This window comes from Ovis aries, chromosome 13 (assembly GCF_016772045.2).
Source record: "Ovis aries strain OAR_USU_Benz2616 breed Rambouillet chromosome 13, ARS-UI_Ramb_v3.0, whole genome shotgun sequence".
NCBI lineage: Eukaryota > Metazoa > Chordata > Mammalia > Artiodactyla > Bovidae > Ovis > Ovis aries.
The window spans coordinates 37,347,232-37,364,340 of NC_056066.1; the positions used below are offsets into that span (position 1 = coordinate 37,347,232).

Genomic DNA, 17,109 nt, shown 5'->3' on the forward strand with positions numbered 1-17,109 from the left:
CAGCTGGAGCGGCGAGTAAGGAGGGAGGGAGCCGGAGGAGAGGAGACCTGAGGGACAGCAGTTGGGAGATAGTGGGTCATGAAGGGCTTTGTAGCCGCTTATGGACTTTGGTCTTTCCATGGCCAGAGATGGGAGCTGCTACAAGGTTTTGAGCCAAGGAGAGGCCCTGAGAGACCTCTTCTAAAAACCCCCCAGAAGCTTCTCATTGCTCTCAGAATAAAATCCAAACTTCTGCATCTTGACCTCACAATTTCTCGTGACCTTGTTCCTTCCTGTCTTCATCCTTCTCTGTTCCCCTCCCCTTCTCCTCCAGCCTTCCTGAGCTGCTGACATGCCAGGCGGTTCCTGACCCTCTCCTGCCGCGTCATGACCTGACCCTGACCCGTGCCCTCGGCCTGGCATGTACTTTCTCTTCTCTTCACCTTCTTTCTCCCCATCCTTCCAACTTTGGCTCAAGCCTCCCCTCTTCCAGGAATACTTCTAGTGTGTTCCTCCCCATGGGGTTAAGACGCTCCTGGCAGGGCCCACAACGCCTGATTTAGGTCAACATGCCCAGCATCCAGCAAGGGCTTGGCACATCAACATCCAGTAGGTTGAAGAAACAGAGCTGGCATGGCAGAGGGCTCCAGAGAGTCATGCACACTCAGGAGAGGAATCCAGGTTCAAGTCTAGGCTTGTGTGCTCCAGTGTGTGTGCTAAGTCACTTTAGTCATGTCCAACTCTTTGTGACCCCATGGACTATAGCCCTGCATGCTCCTCTGTCCATGGGATTCTCCAGGCAAGAATAGTGAAATGGGTTGCCATTTCCTCCTCTAGGGGATCTTCCCAACCCAGAGATCAAACCCATATCTCTTACGTCTCCTGCATTGACAGGCGGGCTCTTTACTACTAGTGCCAGCTGGGAATCCTCCGTCTTTTCTCAGTACTCCACTGCCTCCCTCTGTTCATCAGAGTTGGAGGACTAGTGTTTGTGAAAAGATCACAGAAGGCTTCCTGGAGGAGGTGACACGAGACAGGGTGCGTCCAGTCTGGAGGAGAGGGGCTTCCTAAAGGAAAGGCCTAAGCTGGGTCTGAGCAGGGACAGGGAGACCTCCACACCCCAGGGGCTGAGGGAGCTAGCCCAGGCCTGGGGTGTGGCCTGCAGGCACCCTCGAGGATCCTGGGAGAGGCAACAGGCAGAGAGGCCTGGGCAGGCTGGGGCTGGGGCCTCACCAAGGCTCCCATCCCAGACAAGCCAGCTGCTGGGCCTCCGTGAGAAAGGAGGGAGCTGCCAGGCTGGGCCCTGGGCCTTGGGAATGTGTTGCTGGATGGTGTGGCTGGCCCTCAGTGCCAGAGTATCCCCTTCTAGGTTCTACGTGCTGAAGATGTCAGATGACATTGGAAACTTCGGGGAGGTGCAGGTGCACCTCCTCAGCTGCCTCTTTGTCTCCTGGGTGGTCGTCTTCCTCTGCCTCATGCAAGGGATCAGGACTTCAGGGAAAGTAAGGCCCTTCCCTCCAGGATCTGTGCCCACCCAGAAATTGCCTGCCTCCCTGCCTGGGTTTTATGTGTGGAGGGGTGGGTGGGGGCATGATGAAAGCATGTAGGAGGGAAAGAGGGACCAGAGGACCCGTGGTGGTTGAGGGGGCAGGTTGAGGGGTGGAGCGGGAAGAGCCCAGAGGAGTCCAGTGGGGCCCCTCTCACCCCCAGGTGGTGTACTTCACGGCCACATTCCCCTACGTGGTGCTGACCATCCTGTTCTTCCGTGGCGTGACCCTGGAAGGAGCCTCCACGGGCATCAAGTACTACCTGACGCCACAGTGGGACAAGATCCTGGAGGCCAAGGTGGGCCGTGGGTGGAAGGTGACCTGGAGGGGCGGGGAGGGGCAGAGAGGCGCCAGCCTCTGACTGCAGCTCCTCCTGCAGGTCTGGGGGGACGCCGCCTCCCAGATCTTCTACTCGCTGGGCTGTGCGTGGGGCGGGCTCATCACCATGGCTTCCTACAACAAGTTCCACAACAACTGTTACCGGTGAGAGTCTCTCCACCAGCGCTGGGGCTGCCCCCTGTTCCTGCCCTCTCTGCAGCCTGACCCTGCTTCCCCCAGACCCACCAGATCCAGTGCAGCCTGCTGGCCCGCCAGCACCCTCCCTTCCACTCACGGCCTGGAGCTGCTGGCAATGCCGGGTCTGATTCCAGTCACTGCAGAACAGAGAACACTTGGGCAGTAGAGAGAAGGGGTGACAATAGTGATGCCCCAGGGGTCTGTAAGGACTCAAGACCCTCACACCTACTTAAAGAGGCCCAGAACAGACCAGAGAGGAGATTGGGGGTACTTTTGTTCCTAGAACTTTCCGTGTCTTCAAGTCTGCTGGCCCAAAAGGGCAGGAGGAGCTAAGCTGCGTGTCCTCTTCACGTGTTTCCCTCCCCATTAGAGACAGTGTCGTCATCAGCATCACTAACTGTGCCACCAGCATCTATGCCGGCTTCGTCATCTTCTCCATCCTGGGCTTCATGGCCAATCACCTGGGTGAAGACGTGTCCAGTGTGGCAGAACACGGCCCAGGCCTGGCCTTCGTGGCGTACCCAGAGGCCCTCACACTGCTGCCCATCGCCCCACTCTGGTCCCTGCTCTTCTTCTTCATGCTCATCTTGATGGGGCTGGGCACTCAGGTACGAGGCACGCGACTTGGGCCAGTGGCTTAGGGTGGGAGGAGGCAGGGCCAAGGGTAGGCCCTGCTCTGATGGCCGTGTCCTGCAGTTTTGCCTCCTAGAGACGCTGGTCACAGCCCTTGTGGATGAGGTCGGGAACGAGTGGATCCTACAGCGAAAGAGTTATGTGACCTTGGGCATAGCTGTGGCTGGCTTCCTTCTGGGTATTCCCCTCACCAGCCAGGTAAGAGCCAAGGCAAAGGCTGGGCCGAAGTTGCCAGGGTAGGGGATAGGGGGAAGGAGCAGAGAGAAGGGGCCCGTAACCTCAGGCCCCCCCGCCTCAGCTGCCCACTGGCCCGTAGGCAGGCATCTACTGGCTGCTGCTGATGGACAACTACGCGGCCAGCTTCTCCTTGGTCATCATCTCCTGTATCATGTGTGTGTGCATCATGTACATTTACGGTAAGCGCCCAGGCTCCCACGGCCTCCCGTGTCCCAGCCCCTTGCCTGCTCACGCTGTCCGGTGGACTGCTGACCTCCCTCTCTCCAGGGCACCAGAACTACTTCCAGGACGTCCAGATGATGCTGGGGTTCCCACCGCCCCTCTTCTTCCAGATCTGCTGGCGCGTAATCTCACCAGCTATCATCTTTGTAAGTTCCTCACTGGTCCCTCCCCTGCTGCCCCCGTGGCGAGGGTCCTTCTCTTGGGAACCAGCCGAGGAGGAGCCCAAGCCCAACCATTAGGCCAGAGCTCCCCCTGGGGCTCCGCACCCACAGCTCTGGTCACTGGAAGTCTGAGCGAAGCTGTACAGAGTCAGACAGGTGTGGAGACTCAGAACCACCTAAGCCCTGGCCTTGGGTTAGGAAGGGAGCACAGGGCCCTGTATTTGACGGAAGACAGTGCCCACCTTCAGAAGGGGAAAATAGGCTGGCAGCAGCTGAGAGCCGGCCCTCCCTCCCTGGTATTTCCACCTGGCATCTCCCCAGAGGAGCCTCAGGTATCATAACTGACCTTGGCGTTGGTCTCTGACAGCTTCACTGAGCTCGTGTCTCTAGTCCCTCATAGCCGAGGTGCTTGGAGTGCTCAGGGTATGTGGTGTGAATGTATGTTCCAGAAGCAGGCTGTGCAAGTCAGGTATCAGCTCAGGATCTGGGACACCCTCCCAAGCCACCCTGGAATAGGATAGCTTGGGAGGGGGAGTCCTGGGTTTCTACCAGTATTCAACACCTGGAAGACAGACCCCCAGCAGGGAGTGGAAGTGGTGGAGGGAAAGCCCACCATGACCAGGAACAATATTCTAAGTCTCGTGATACAACTCTCCATGGTTTCATTATTATCCCCACTTTACAGACGAGGAAACTGAGGCCCTGAGATGCTAAGTAATTGACCCAAGGTTATATAGCTTCTAAGAGTCAGAGCCCTCATGTAAAGCAGGTGGTCTGATCTGGAGCGTGTGTGCTGGGCCCATGCTGCACCAGAAACAAGTTTAGGAGGAGGAGTGGTCTGTGGACTACAAACCTTCTGATTTTGTTCCTTTATGATCAGGGTGAGAAGTCGGGGGCGGGGCTGGGGTGGGGGGTGTAGGGATTTGCTAGTGTAATGGTCCCTCCACAGGGAAGAGGCAGGGCTGTCTCTGAGTGACAGAAGGGTTAGCCTGATGGTCAGGGCAGTGTCTGGAGTCCTGCCCCCACCCCCTCGTGCCAGTTCCTCTGTGCCCTGGAGAGGTCAGCACCGGATTTCCACATTGGCTCATGTTCCTGGAAAAAAGTTTAAAAGGCCCCTGGGGTCTATCACATGGGGTGTGGGATCTTCCCAAGCCTGGCACTGGCACCAGCTCTGGCCACTGGCTCAGCTTCGAAACAGGAGGAGAGGAAGTATCCCATAAGCGGTGGGAGGCACGGGAGGGCAGACACCACAGCCAAGTGCTGTGCCCTTGGGGGTTATGGCTTTGGCCCAGGACCTGCCCTGGGGGAGTTCATCCTCCAGGGCTCCCAGGAAACTGCCGCCCTGTGGGAAGACCCAGGGCACCACCCAGGCAGGGCAGGAGGAAGGAGGAAGCCTGGGTCCGGTGTCTCCAGGAAACTGAGGCAAAGCCCACAGCATCCTCTCTGCTCAGAAAGCCAGGCTGGAATCCCCTCAGATGAGGATGCCAGGCTCTGTGGACCGTGTGCTTCTGGGCTGTTAGCTTTCTTTTGGAGGCTTTACTTCTTCATAGTGCTGAAAAGTTTGGGGTTTTTTTTGTTTTTTTTACAAACTCCATCCTTCTATCAGTTCAAATAAAGAATTTGTCCACACATTAGATCAGGCTCTAGTCCCATTCAGGAAACTTGTTATAAGTTCCTCTAAGTGCACCATCCCCCGGGTGTGGGTCTTGACTTCTGGAATTTAGTCCCTAAAAAGGCTGGTGGGGCCTGAGCTCCATGATGCGGCTGAAGGCTTGGGAGGTGTATGCTGAGGCCTCCTGCCAAGCAGCACCCATTGTCCCAGGCCCTCCAAGTGGCCCATGAGCCACCTGCCCATCTTTCTGCTTCCTGTAGTATTTTTGTTGCTGCAACCCTAGGCTTTATCTCTGGTGTCCCTTGGCTCTTTCCAAAGCGTTTCTAACTGCCGTCTCTGCAGCCATAGACTCACAGGACTTCTCCCTTTCTTTCCCCCCATTGCTCCCACCTCTCTGCACAAGTCAGATCAGATCAGCACATGAGATTGTGCCAGGCGCTGTGCTGGGCACTGGAGACCTAGACCTGGTACAATCCAGGAGCTCCCAGGTCTGGAGGAAACATTCAAAAAATGTTTCAGCTCATGAGTGGCTCAGTCATGTCCGACTCTTTGTGACCCCATGAATCGCAGCACACCAGGCCTCTCTGTCCATCACTAACTCCTGGAGTTTACCCAAACTCATGTCCATTGTGTCGGATATGCCATCCTACCATCTCATCCTGTCATCCTCTTCTCCTCCTGCCCTCAGTCTTCCCCAGCATAAGGGTCATTTCAAATGAATCAGCTCTTCGCATCAGGTAGCCAAATATTGGAGTTTCAGCTTCAATATCAGTCCTTCCAATGAACACCCAGGACTGATCTCTTTTAGGATGGACTGGCTGGATCTCCTTGCAGTCCAAGGGACTCTCAAGAGTCTTCTCCAACACCGCAGTTAAAAAAATGCTTAGTAGATGGAAAATGCCCCTGAAGCCTTAAAGGCCACGGATTTGGCCTTACTTCAGCAGGCAGTGGGGGGCCGCTGCAAGTCTTTGAGTATAACTGACTTCCAAGGTCCACAGCAGCTGAACAATTTCTTGCCTGCTTCAGGATTCTCCAGAAGCCAGACCCCTCCCCTTCCGCAGTGCCCACCTGCCCATCATACCCTGGACCCCTGGTGCCATCAGCTTCTTCTGCTATGCAAACGTTGATGTCACCCCTGCCCTCCCTGATATGCCTCTTTCTAGTCTGGGAAACTGGAGAGGGAGGGGAGCAGTGCTGATAGGAGGCCTAAGGCCTGCGTGGGGCTGGGCAGGACTCACGCCCACTCCCAACCCCCACTCTTTGCAGTTGATTCTCATCTTCCTGCTGATCCAGTACGAGACAATCACCTACAACGAATACCAGTATCCAAGCTGGGCCGAGGCCATTGGCTTCCTTATGGCTCTGTCCTCTGTTATTTGCATTCCATTCTACGCCCTGTTCTACTTCCGGATAACAGATGGGGACACCTTCCTCCAGGTGAGGGGTGGGGGCAGGGGCAGCCAGGTGAATCAGAAGGGGGTGGATGGATGGATGGCGCTCCAGGGCTCCCTTCTGATGCACTCTGCCTGCCCGTCCCTCCCTCCCCCATGCCTACCTCTCCTGCAGCGTTTGAAAAACTCAACAAAGCCAAGCGGAGACTGGGGTCCCGCCCTCCTGGAGCACCGAACAGGGCGCTACGCCCCCACCATTCCACCCTCCCCTGAAGATGGGCTTGAGTTCCAGCCGCTGGACCCAGACAAGGCCCAGATTCCCATGGTGGGCAGTAATGACCCCATCCGTCTGCAGGACTCCCAGATGTGAGCACAGCTGCTGGGGGAGTGCCCCACCCCCACCCTGTGCTCCCAACTCAGAGCCTGGGGAGACAGTGGAGAGGCGTCACCGCCTGCCCCCACCACGCCCTGGCCAGGGGTGGCCCCTGTCACCTTGGCCACCACTGCTAGCACGGTCATTTGTGCTCGTGTCCCGAGTGTCTACAGGTCCTTTGGATGCCAAGATGGCAGCTGGGGGGGGTGGGTGATGTGAGGGTTGCTGGGGGGCCCAGTAGCACTTTGAAGGGCTCTCAGTTCAGCTCCCCAGATGCCTGCTGGGCTTCACATGGCCTCTGATGCCCCCACACTTTGCCCTGAGCTGAGGTTCTGGGTGGGTCCCCTACCTGTCCCTGTCCCTGAATCTTTGGCCTCCTGACCAGTGTTCCTGCCCTTGGGGTGGACCCCAGCCTCTGCTCAGGCTAATTCAGATCTTCCTACCTGGAGGCAGGGAGGCGGCGCTGTGAGTGTTACGTACGGGTCAGGCTGTGTGGCCCGGCCCTTTTGTCTTATCTGTGGTTGCTACCCCCTTGCCTTGGCTTTGGGCCCAATCTGTCTTCCAGGCCCGCCTGCATGTCACTTGGCAGCTCTGAGGTCCCTGAACCTCCTTCCAGCCCTGGCTGTCAGGGCCTGCCCAGCAGAGGCCCATGACCCAAGAACCCGCCCAAAGAATTCATTTCTGGTGGGTAGGGATGGGATGATGCTCAACAGGAGGTTTGAGCCCAGAGCCCTGGGGAAGTGGACTCTAAACGACACCCCGTTGCCCTACCACTGCCAGGCTAAAGCCCAGTCTTCCTGAACTGGGCTACCCTTGTTCACGTGCCAAATTGCCCCAGCCCATGTGCCCCAACCACTCTCTGGAGACGAAACTCCTTCCCCTAAGCCCTGCAGTGTCTGTGTGTCCGTCCTCTGTGCCCCTCTGTGCAGTGACAGCCCCAGAAGAGCCGCCTCTAATCCTCTGTAGCAATAGCAGTGTGCCTCCCACCCCCAACCATCTGCGTACCACTAGGATTTTAAAGTCCGTAGGTTTTAATGAAATTTCTATTCCCGTTTCTGAGCTGCTGCTGTGCTTTGTCTGGGTCCTCCAGGGGCACATGAGTCAGGGTTGGGACAAGACCTCCTCCTGCCAGGCCTTTGGGGGGATGCCTGGGAGGAGAAGAGCCAGAGGCTGTGACAGTCAGGACCGGACACTGAGGTCCTGGTGAGAAGGTAGGGTGGGGGCCAGACAGACAGACAGACAGACAGCAGTGGAATCCTGGGGAGGGCTCATCCTAGACTAGATCTGAAGTGGGCTGGACGCTGGCAGCTGAAAGAGAGCAGTAGCAGACAGGACGAGTTCCATCGGAAGCTGAAGCCTCCTTCCTGAGCAGCCCTTCAGGTTGGGGCCTGGGGCGCTGCACTGGACATCAGAGCAGAAGCTGGCCTTTTCCCGAGGAGGCACTGACTCTTCCATCCCCAGTGGCAGGTTTGGGGCAGCGCTCCAGAGGGGGAGCAGGCAGGCAGCACTGGAGAAGCCTGGCCCAAACTCCAGCAGCCCCATGGAGGCAAGGCAGGAGTCCGGTGCCCTGGCTGGAGGACTCCAAGAGCTGTGGCCTGAATAGGAGGGAGTAGCTGTGAGGGGACCGTGGCCTGCCACTCAGCCTGCCCCATCCAGCTGTCTGTCTGCTCTGGGTTACCTGTGCCTGGGGGAGAAATAGGAAGGCCTCAGGGGTGCCTGAAGCTCCTGTTGCATGGCTGCCTTCTGTCCCTTTAGCTCTGGAGGAGAGGTTCTGCCTGAAACATAGCACCTAGTCTTCCAGGCTGTGTTACAAGAGCAAGGTGGGACGGGGTGGGGGCAAGTGGGAGCGGAGCGCTGGGTGCTCTGGGGCCTGCTAGGGTCCTCACCTGCCAGGCTGGGCTCTAGGTTTGCCTCAGAGGGCTGAGGGGCCCCTGAATACTCGTCTTCCAGGCAGCGCTGCAGGGAGAGCCGGCTCAGTACCTGGCTTTACGGCAGGGACAGGGCAGGACTGGGCAGGGTGCCCAGGCCAGAATACCCACGGTGGGGCGCAGGAACCAGCCCGTGCAGTCTCTTCCTCCCAACCACCTGGGGGGACTCCTGAGAGGAACACCAACCTCTCCGTGAAAAGCTGAGCTTGGCAAGGGAGTGGCAGGCCTGAACCCAGACTTGGGGAAGAGAAGGAGGCAAAAGACCTAGGCAGACCCAACAGTTGATCTAAAAGTGCTGACCTCGGACTTAGGGACTCAACTGGAATATGGGCTCACGTACTTAAGGATCACACATGTAAGTGTACACACAGGAAAAACGGACCCAGGGTTCACACAACCTCTGCAGGCAGAGACACACAGAGACCCACCCTGGGTGAGACACTGGGGCGTCTACGCTCAGCAGAAGGGCTGGGGGCAGGGTGGCCCAGGATTGCAGCTTACCTGCAGGATGGGAATCTCCCTCTCTAGCGCATGGCACTCTTCCTCTAGGCGGGCCCTGGGACATGGACAGTGCAGCACCGGAGGCAGCGCTGCAGACCCGGGTCTCAGCGGAGCCCTGCATGCGGTCCCCACCCCTGGCCTCCCCAGGAGCCTCCTCTAGGCCCTCCTATCTCAGTCCACCTCTGCCTCTGCTGCCCACATGCTGTTCCAGCACAGCCTTGCAGCCCTGCCAGCCTCTTCCTGGGCAGGGTGTGTCCTCTCTCCTTGCCCGCCTCCCAGGGCCCACCCTGAGGAGCAGCATTCTCTCTTCTACACGATAGGACTAGACTTGTGGGTCCTCCTGCCTCCATTCTCTCCCACATCACAGCCCTGCCCCTGCTTTAAAAACTCTTCTGTGTGTCATCTCTTCCCTACCTCCCAGGATAAAAGTCCTCAGGCCAAGGCCCCTGTAGGCATCTGTACTTGACTGATTCCTGACAGCAACCTCATCAGCATCCTGCCCTTTCCACCTCAGCCCCACTCTCGTGGGTCTCCCAGCCAGGTATGTTCCCTCCCTTCTCCTCCCAGTAGTCCCAGTACATCAGGGTCCATCCACAGTCCCACCCTCCCTGTCTCCACCCTCACTGCACACACTTGGGGGCCTCACCGCAGGTGTCCAGCAGCCTGGTCAGTGTGGGACACGTTCAGCTGGTCCTTGATGATGCTAAGGTCCCAGTGACAGCTGCTGGCAGATGAAGTGAACCTCACTCTCCCATGCTGCTTCACCCCAGGCCTTCAGGACACAAACGCCATTTCTCCTAGACAATTTTGTGCTTTCTCACAAAGGCAACACAACATGGCACTAAAAGGAGATCTGGAGCCTGGGATTGCGCATGGGTTCTGCCACCTTTTCCTTTGTGTGAATCTGGGAAAGTCAATCATACTTTATGAGCTTTAGTATCCTCATCTGCAAAATGGGACATCACCCCCTTCATAAGGACGTGTGAGACATAAGTTGCTACCATTCACTGATGAACACGCTGCTGCTGATTTATCTCATTCAGTCCCTAGCCGTCTCTAACCCAGTCCTCACAGCCTGGCTATCCCAGCCTGAGGGACACCTGGCCCCTGGATGAAGTCCTTCCTTCCACTCATATCTGCGTGTACTTCTCCCTCTTCCTGCAAAGCGCTTCTCTTTGTATCTGTCTGGAAATCTGTTCCTCGTACTCTAAAAGCCAGCTCGAACCAAGTCCAGGATTGACACGTGTTTGCTGGGCCTCTGCAGCCCTCATGGGCTGACTTCTACCACAGGTGGCTGTAGAAGTGTCAGTCCCAGACCAGGAACTCCTCCATGCCCGCAGGTGGGACCTACCAGCTGGCTGGGGTCCTTTGCCCAGCAAGGACAGATCCCGTCTCTCTTACCTGGGTTCACCAGCTCTCATCTGGAACATCTCCTGTTCTGGCAAATCACACCTGGGCTCCTCCAAGGCAAAGCGCAGGACCCTGGGGCTATACTGGACCCAAGCTTGAGTCTGGTCCCTGCAGAAGATGCATAAAGGCAATTCAGGGGCTCCTTCCAGGGAACCACAGGAAAGGCGACCCTGGCCCCTTGTCAGTTGCCAGGCTAGCCCATCTGAGGTCTGGAGACAGGGCCCAGACCCAGGTCTGGAGCTCCAACCTGCCCTCACAGATGGCCTTCTGGCGGAGACCTTGGAACAGCTGCCGCAGTTCCTGGCACACAAGATCTCTTAAGAGGGGCGGTGGTGCCAGAAGGAGGAGAGGTCAGAGGTGGGGCGCGATCCAGAGGCTTGGATAGATCGAGCCTCTTGGAGCAATGATCGCAACATCACTACCTGCAAGGAGAGCTGGGGCACCTCGGTGACTGCGGAGGGAAGTGACGGGAGGCAAGGAAGCTGGGGGAATGGGGGGGCTGGGCAGTTAAATTGGAGAGGACTGGGCGGACAGTGAGATCCGACAAGAGCTCGAGAGTTACTGGGCAGGGCTAGGGACCCCTAGAAGGTGAGAAAAGCATCCGAGTCGTGGGACAGGTCTGCCGTGGGGCCCACTTTCCGACGCCCCACCTCTGCCCGTAGCTCCAGGCTCAGATCCACTGTCGTCTCCCGTAGAATCCTCTTCACTTCGGGCCGCTTCGGGAGCGGAACGTGCTCTTCCACCAGTTCCACAGCGACTGGGAGTCCCCAGGCATGGCCCGCCAACGCCGCTGCCCGCAAGACGCGCGGTCGCACACTTAGACCTGCGGGACCCACAGCTCGGAGCGCTGGGTTACTGGTATACTACTAGTCGCCCAGGGCCGGGCACACCCCCTGACGCCTCGCCAGCTTCCGGGTCTCACAGGCCACGCCTCCAGCCTGTCCCTCGGACCGGCCTCTCCCAAGCCTCATTCCGTTCCGTCGCCCGTCCCCACGACTAGAGTTGCTCAGTCCAGAGCCGCTGGCCTCTGGCGCTCTCTTCTGCTCTACTATTGATCGACTGTCAGAGGCTCTGGTTTCAGGTCGCGGCCCCGGGAGCCTGGAGGCCCTAGCCCCGCCTCTTCCGCGCGGCCGTCTCCAGGGAAACGGGGCCCTCAACTCAAGCCCCGCCCCCAGAGGGACCCGGCTCCGCCCATTCCAGGGCGGTGCCGGCTGGCAAAGCCCAACCCACAGCCGTGGTAGGTGGTTTCGCAGTCTCAACCGTGCACCACCCAGACTCCAAGCACCTTTCATCCCTGGGCACCTTTAGACTCCAGGGCAGGTGAAAGAACCGAGAAATATGAGCCCGGTGGGTTTATTACTTCCGTGCCTTTTCTGGGGCAGGAACGGACTAGGCTGTTCAAGGAAGACAAATAAAGGGGGGAGTGTAGGAGAAACCGGAGGAGGGGAGGAAGGCTGTAGGTCCAGGGGGACCAAGGGGCCAGATGAGCAGCGTCTCAAGGAGCCCCCGTTGCTTGAAGCCAGGGTTGCAGTGTGAAGTGCAGGGAAGCCTGTGGTGAGCGCCTTGGGGTGTGGGCGGGCTCTCTGACCCTCGATTCCCCGCTCCCCCTGCCCCCCTGCCCCCCTGCCCGTTCCCCGTGCCCCAGTGCCCCACTCGGTCATTTTCCTGGCTGCTCCTCTGCACTTTTCCTACCTGGTCTGTTTTCCCCGGGAGAGCTGCAGAATGGGTTCATTTCCTGGGCTTTCCTTTCCTAAGGTCTCTGAAAACAAGCACTTAAGTCTGTATAAAAAAGATAACACAGGGGCCCAAAGCAAGTTCCCCAACAACATGGATGACAGGAGAACGCTGTAGCTTTGCCAAACACTGAGACCCCAGAGTGCTAGTGCTCAGAATGACTGGTCCGGACTGCTGTATCAGGGAGCAGGAGGAGGCTGGTCTCCTCTTTGACTCAGCCTCAAGCCCAGGACCGAGACTGTCCAGAGCCACCTCCTCCATAAAGAAACTGCCTCCCAGTTGCCAGGACCTACCATTTTCCAAGCGTTTGAGTCACGGTGACCAGTAACAGCTGTTGTTTCAGCCGCACTTAGGAGCTGGCCCCCAGGTTGGTCCTGCAGCCCTCGCTGGTCTGGTTCAGGCCCCCACGTGTCTGGTTCAGGCACAAGCAGCAGAGCAGGCACGTGTGACTCTGCCAGGGGTTCTTGCAGCCCCAGGAGTGAGCTCGGCCCACACACTGGGCAGGCTGGCAGTACTGGGGCTCCGGGAGTGGCCCTCATCTAGAATGGTGATGCCCGGGTGCATGGACACCCCAGCTCTCCTGCCCCTCTGTTGGGACCACCCGGAGGCTTATTGTACGTGGTCTCCAGTGGGTGTCAGCTGCAGATGCGGGTGGAGAGACCCACTCATCCCTGTGGCCCAAATGGGACCCCTCCTCTTCTGTCCCACTGCCTGCTTCGCTACATAAAGATGACTCCTTCCAAATAAATGGCTTGGCCTTGACTCCTGTGTCAGAGTCAGCTTCTGAGATGGCTGGTTGGCATCTGCCCAGCAAACACCCCTCCCTCCCCACTGCTGGGTGGGGGCAGCCCTGATCTTATCCTGAGGAGCTGCTCCTTCACACAAGTTACAGCCCTGATCAGACCCACGAGACACCCCGCCTTCCTCTCACTGTGGGTGGGCAAGTGTCCCAAACCAGACCCACAGTTGGAATAGGAGATCCAAGTCCAGCGGAGCCAAGATGAACATGAAGGAGCCGACCTGTGATCGGGGAGTCCTGATGTGGTCCCCATGGTCCCCACTATGCCTCCCGGTCCCGGGGCTCGCTACAGCCTCTGTCCCTTTCCAGGCTGGTTCAGGCTGGCTCTTTAGGCTTCCCTTCAGTTCCGAGTGCTACACTGCCTGTTTTGGATATGCAGCTTCCGTGTCTTTATGAGTCAGAGTTCGTTTCTGTTCTTGCAACCCCAGAGATCCCCAAGAAAACCTCCAGTGAAGGAGGTTTGGTATCAAGGTGGGGATTCATGGAGGTTTCAGTTAGGTGGGATTGCCCCCAGCAGACCCTAAACAAGATCTCAGGTGCTGGTGGTTTATAGAGCGGTGATCACAGGGCCTGGGCATGCTATTAGAAAGCCCCGGCTCTTAGCACCAAGCCAGCCTGTCTATGCTCCGGTGGGTGCCAGGGGTGTGAAGCTGCGGTCTTGTCCCTGATACGCCATCATCCCCCTGGTAGGGGAGAGGGAAGGAAGGAAGAGAGAGACTGTGGTCCCAATTTGCTAATTCATCCTGGTCATGGCACTTCCTTCCCTGAGCCACAGCTGAAGCCAGTTCCCAGTCTTTCCAACATCTGCAGAAGCGGCCTCACTACAGTCTCCTCAGAGGCCTGGCTCTTCCAGGGCATCCTGCCAGGGGTGCTCACGCCCCACCTCTGAGTGGCACCCCCTGCCAGGGGTGGTGATGTCTGTCCCCCACATCCAGCAAGCCTGCTTGTTCGATGCAGGTGCTTGGTCCATGTGGTGCATTAGTGGTCTCTTCTGCTTTTCTAATTAAGAAGATAATGCTTCTCTATACTCTGTTTATAGTGCTTTTGGAGAAGGAAAAGGCTACCCACTCCAGTATTCTTGCCTGAGAAATCCCATGGACTGAGAAGCCTGGTGGGCTACAGTGCATGAGATCGCAGAGTCAGACATGACTTAGCAACTAAACAACAACAAATAGTGCCTTATACTCAGTTCTGTCTGTTAATATCACCAGTGGTGTTTCAGGCTGCACTAACTTCAGGCTATTGCTTTGTGCTCCACTTGGAGGGAAGAGGCCAGGTAGAGCATCATCAGTCATCCCTACAGGAGGTGAGGAAGCTGGGGTGTCTGTGGACCAGCTCCCCCTCCTTCTCCAGGTGAGCATGGCTCTGGGGCACTGATTCTCTGGCTTTTCTGCCTATTGCACGTGAGGTCCTGTGCACCTCTGCAGCCAGAGGACACCCCCAACAGAGAGAGCATGCTTGGTGTGAATGGTGACCTATGGGGCTGTCCGAGGATAGAGATACAGGGTAAAGGTTGGAAAACTTTTTTTTTTTTTCTGCCAGATTATAGGCTGTTCGGGCTCTTTTGCATTAATAACTACTCAACTCTGCCATGTTAGCCTCAAAACAGCCACAGACAACACAAAAGCAAATAGATGTGATTGGTTTCAATAAAACTGTATTTGCAAAACAAGAATATTTACATTTATATACCAGGCAGGGGGCTAGATTGGGCCCTGGTCTGTAGTTTGCTGATCCCTGCTGTAGGGCACACGCACCAACAAGGTCTCATAAAAAAGTCAACTTGCATCAGAAGATATGGCTTACCTGGCATTGCTGCTGGTTTTGTCCCTTTCTTTTTCATGTTGGAAAGTTCCATTTAGGTCTCTCTTTGACTTGAAGCTTTATCATAAGAAAGAATCTCCAAGCAACCATTATGATCAAGTTTATCCTAAAGTACTGCATCGTGGACTTGTAGTTGGACCGTTGGTGGTGAGTAAAGTCACCTCAAAGCTTGTATGGCACTTGGTACATTGATGATGAAGAGCATCGTTTAAGTACCTCAGTTACTGCAAATGTTTGGCTCTGATCCCTCGTGCTTGGATGAAAGCAAATAAATGCCACAGAGAAGCCATGCGGACCTATGTTTTACTCACATAAATGGGGTTTTGAGTGGAGATGTATATTCTATCAGGAGATACATCCTTCGTCAGTAACTCACCTTCACCTGCATGCTAGCGTGCCTGTGACAGGGAGTTACCTGGCAGCTTCTCTGTCACCTGTGGCCAGTTCCAGGACATAGGGTCAAAAAAGAAAAAGAGAAGTTGCAGTCTCTGTCTTCCATCCAGCTTGCAGAAGCCCATGGCTGTCCTCTTGGGTGAACCAGGACATCTTTCAGGGCACTAAGACCTGAGACTGCCATGCTGGGATTGTGAAGGTGGGGTGGCCTGAAGCCATCCAGGTGGGAACTGGTAACAGTTCACTTTAGAACTAAGGAATTCCCAGCCTCATTTGGCTGTTTGGGCATCTAAAACCCTGTGGGCTGAGATTTCTAATCACCCCCATCCCATCCCAAACTGCCCAGGACTGAATATTAGAGTCTTCATCTCTGGGGCTGGGCTCATTTCTCCATCATCAGTTTATTCTATCCCCAGATTGACAGTGCATGTCTTCTAAGTTCTAGAAGAAAAATGAAGCTGGCAGGCTGGCTTGGGAAATTTACCTCAGGTCAGATTTTGATTCCTGGCCCCTCGTAAGCTCAAAACCAAATTCAACAGAGAGGTGCTTGAACCCAAGGAAAGGGACTCTTGGCAATGAAATGCACAAGAGACCAGTGGACCAACTCAAGTAGGAGTTGATTAATTTGTAAAGCAAAGAGGGAGCCTCTTTCCTAGACGTCCAGGTGCTGGTCACCCTCTCGCCCGGTGCTGGTGTCCTTGGGAAGCTGAATAAGGTGTTGGGAGGCTGTGCATGGGCTTGGATTCACCGTTGGCAGGTGGAGGGGTTTCCAGGAGCTCGCCTGGGGCTGGCCTCCCTGTGCCCGGTCCTCAACTGACATCAGTTCTTCAGAGGCTAGAATCCCCCTTTATACCTGCCTCTGTGTTCCCCTACACCGAGCACTCAGATACTGTCCCCAGCTTCCATCATGACTCTGCACTTCCTAAGCTCCCACGTGCTGCACTGCACGCCCGCCGCTCCCCCATCGCCCCACCGCAACTGGGTCCTTCTTTGACAGAAGACCACATGGCAGCTACAATCAAATCACCTTAGCTGGCCCAAGACCCAGCCTGTGCTTGTGTTTACAGCAAACTCCCAGTGTTTTCCAGCCCCCTTGTCCTCTCTCACTGCCAGTGTCTCTAATCTTGGCATTCTGAGTTCTAGAAATTTCTATCAAATTAGACTCTTGGCATCCATAGCCACTTACTCTGGCTATGAGTTCACCAATCCTCCTGATGCACTTTTCTCTCTAAATAGGAAATGCTTGGCTGCGTTTCCTAAAGGTTTTGTAACGTGTGGTTCTCAGGTGATGCCAACCCATGAAGGCATCGCTCTCATGAAAACCACTCTTCGTAATTTATAAGTGACAGCAACAATGATGCATGGTAGTGAGTCTGTAAGAATTATCAGTTTTTTAAAAACTATTTTTTGATGTGACTATTTTTAAAGTCCTTACCGAATTTGTTACAATATCACTTCTGTTGCATGTTTGGTTTTTTGGCCCTGAGTCATGTGTGGTCTTAGCTCCGCAACCAGGAGATTGAACCTTCAGCCCCTACACTGGAAGATGAAGTCTTAACGACTGAACCACCAGGGTAGTCCCAAGAATTATCAGTTTTTAAATTTTATCTTTGGAAAATCATTCTTTGGACTTAAGTGTTGAAAAGCAGCACTCAGTCTGTCAAAAGATCAGATTGAATGTTATGCCTTTCAGTATGAAATTAAAAGGCACTTACTCCGTGGAAGAAAAGTTATGACCAACCTAGATAGCATATTCAAAAGCAAACACATTACTTTGCTGACTAAGGTCCGTCTAGTCAAGGCTATGGTTTTTCCTGTGGTCATGCATGGATGTGAGAGTTGGACTGTG

At 55.8% G+C, this 17,109-nt stretch overlaps 1 protein-coding gene and 1 pseudogene across 5 annotated transcripts in view; one reads left to right on the forward strand and one right to left on the reverse strand.

Annotated features, from left to right (window-relative positions):
• The window catches only part of LOC101119236 (sodium- and chloride-dependent glycine transporter 1), a 33,229-nt gene extending 25,499 nt beyond the window's left edge, over positions 1 to 7,730 (forward strand). For 2 of the 5 annotated variants that reach the window (XM_060397460.1, XM_060397459.1), the window contains exons 8-16: positions 1,349 to 1,481; positions 1,690 to 1,824; positions 1,906 to 2,009; positions 2,413 to 2,650; positions 2,739 to 2,873; positions 2,992 to 3,091; positions 3,180 to 3,280; positions 6,174 to 6,344; positions 6,474 to 7,730. In XM_060397460.1, the coding sequence (XP_060253443.1) occupies positions 1,349 to 1,481; positions 1,690 to 1,824; positions 1,906 to 2,009; positions 2,413 to 2,650; positions 2,739 to 2,873; positions 2,992 to 3,091; positions 3,180 to 3,280; positions 6,174 to 6,344; positions 6,474 to 6,668 (1,312 nt within the window). In that variant the 3' untranslated portion in view covers positions 6,669 to 7,730. Of the gene's footprint in view, positions 1 to 1,348; positions 1,482 to 1,689; positions 1,825 to 1,905; positions 2,010 to 2,412; positions 2,651 to 2,738; positions 2,874 to 2,991; positions 3,092 to 3,179; positions 4,930 to 6,173; positions 6,345 to 6,473 lie in introns of those variants that run through there. The other 3 variants (XM_027976713.3, XM_060397462.1, XM_060397461.1) reach the window with 3 other exon arrangements.
• Positions 7,731 to 7,832: 102 nt separating this feature from the next.
• Positions 7,833 to 15,255, reverse strand: LOC105616696 (coiled-coil domain-containing protein 24-like; annotated as a pseudogene).
• Positions 15,256 to 17,109: the final 1,854 nt, after the last annotated feature.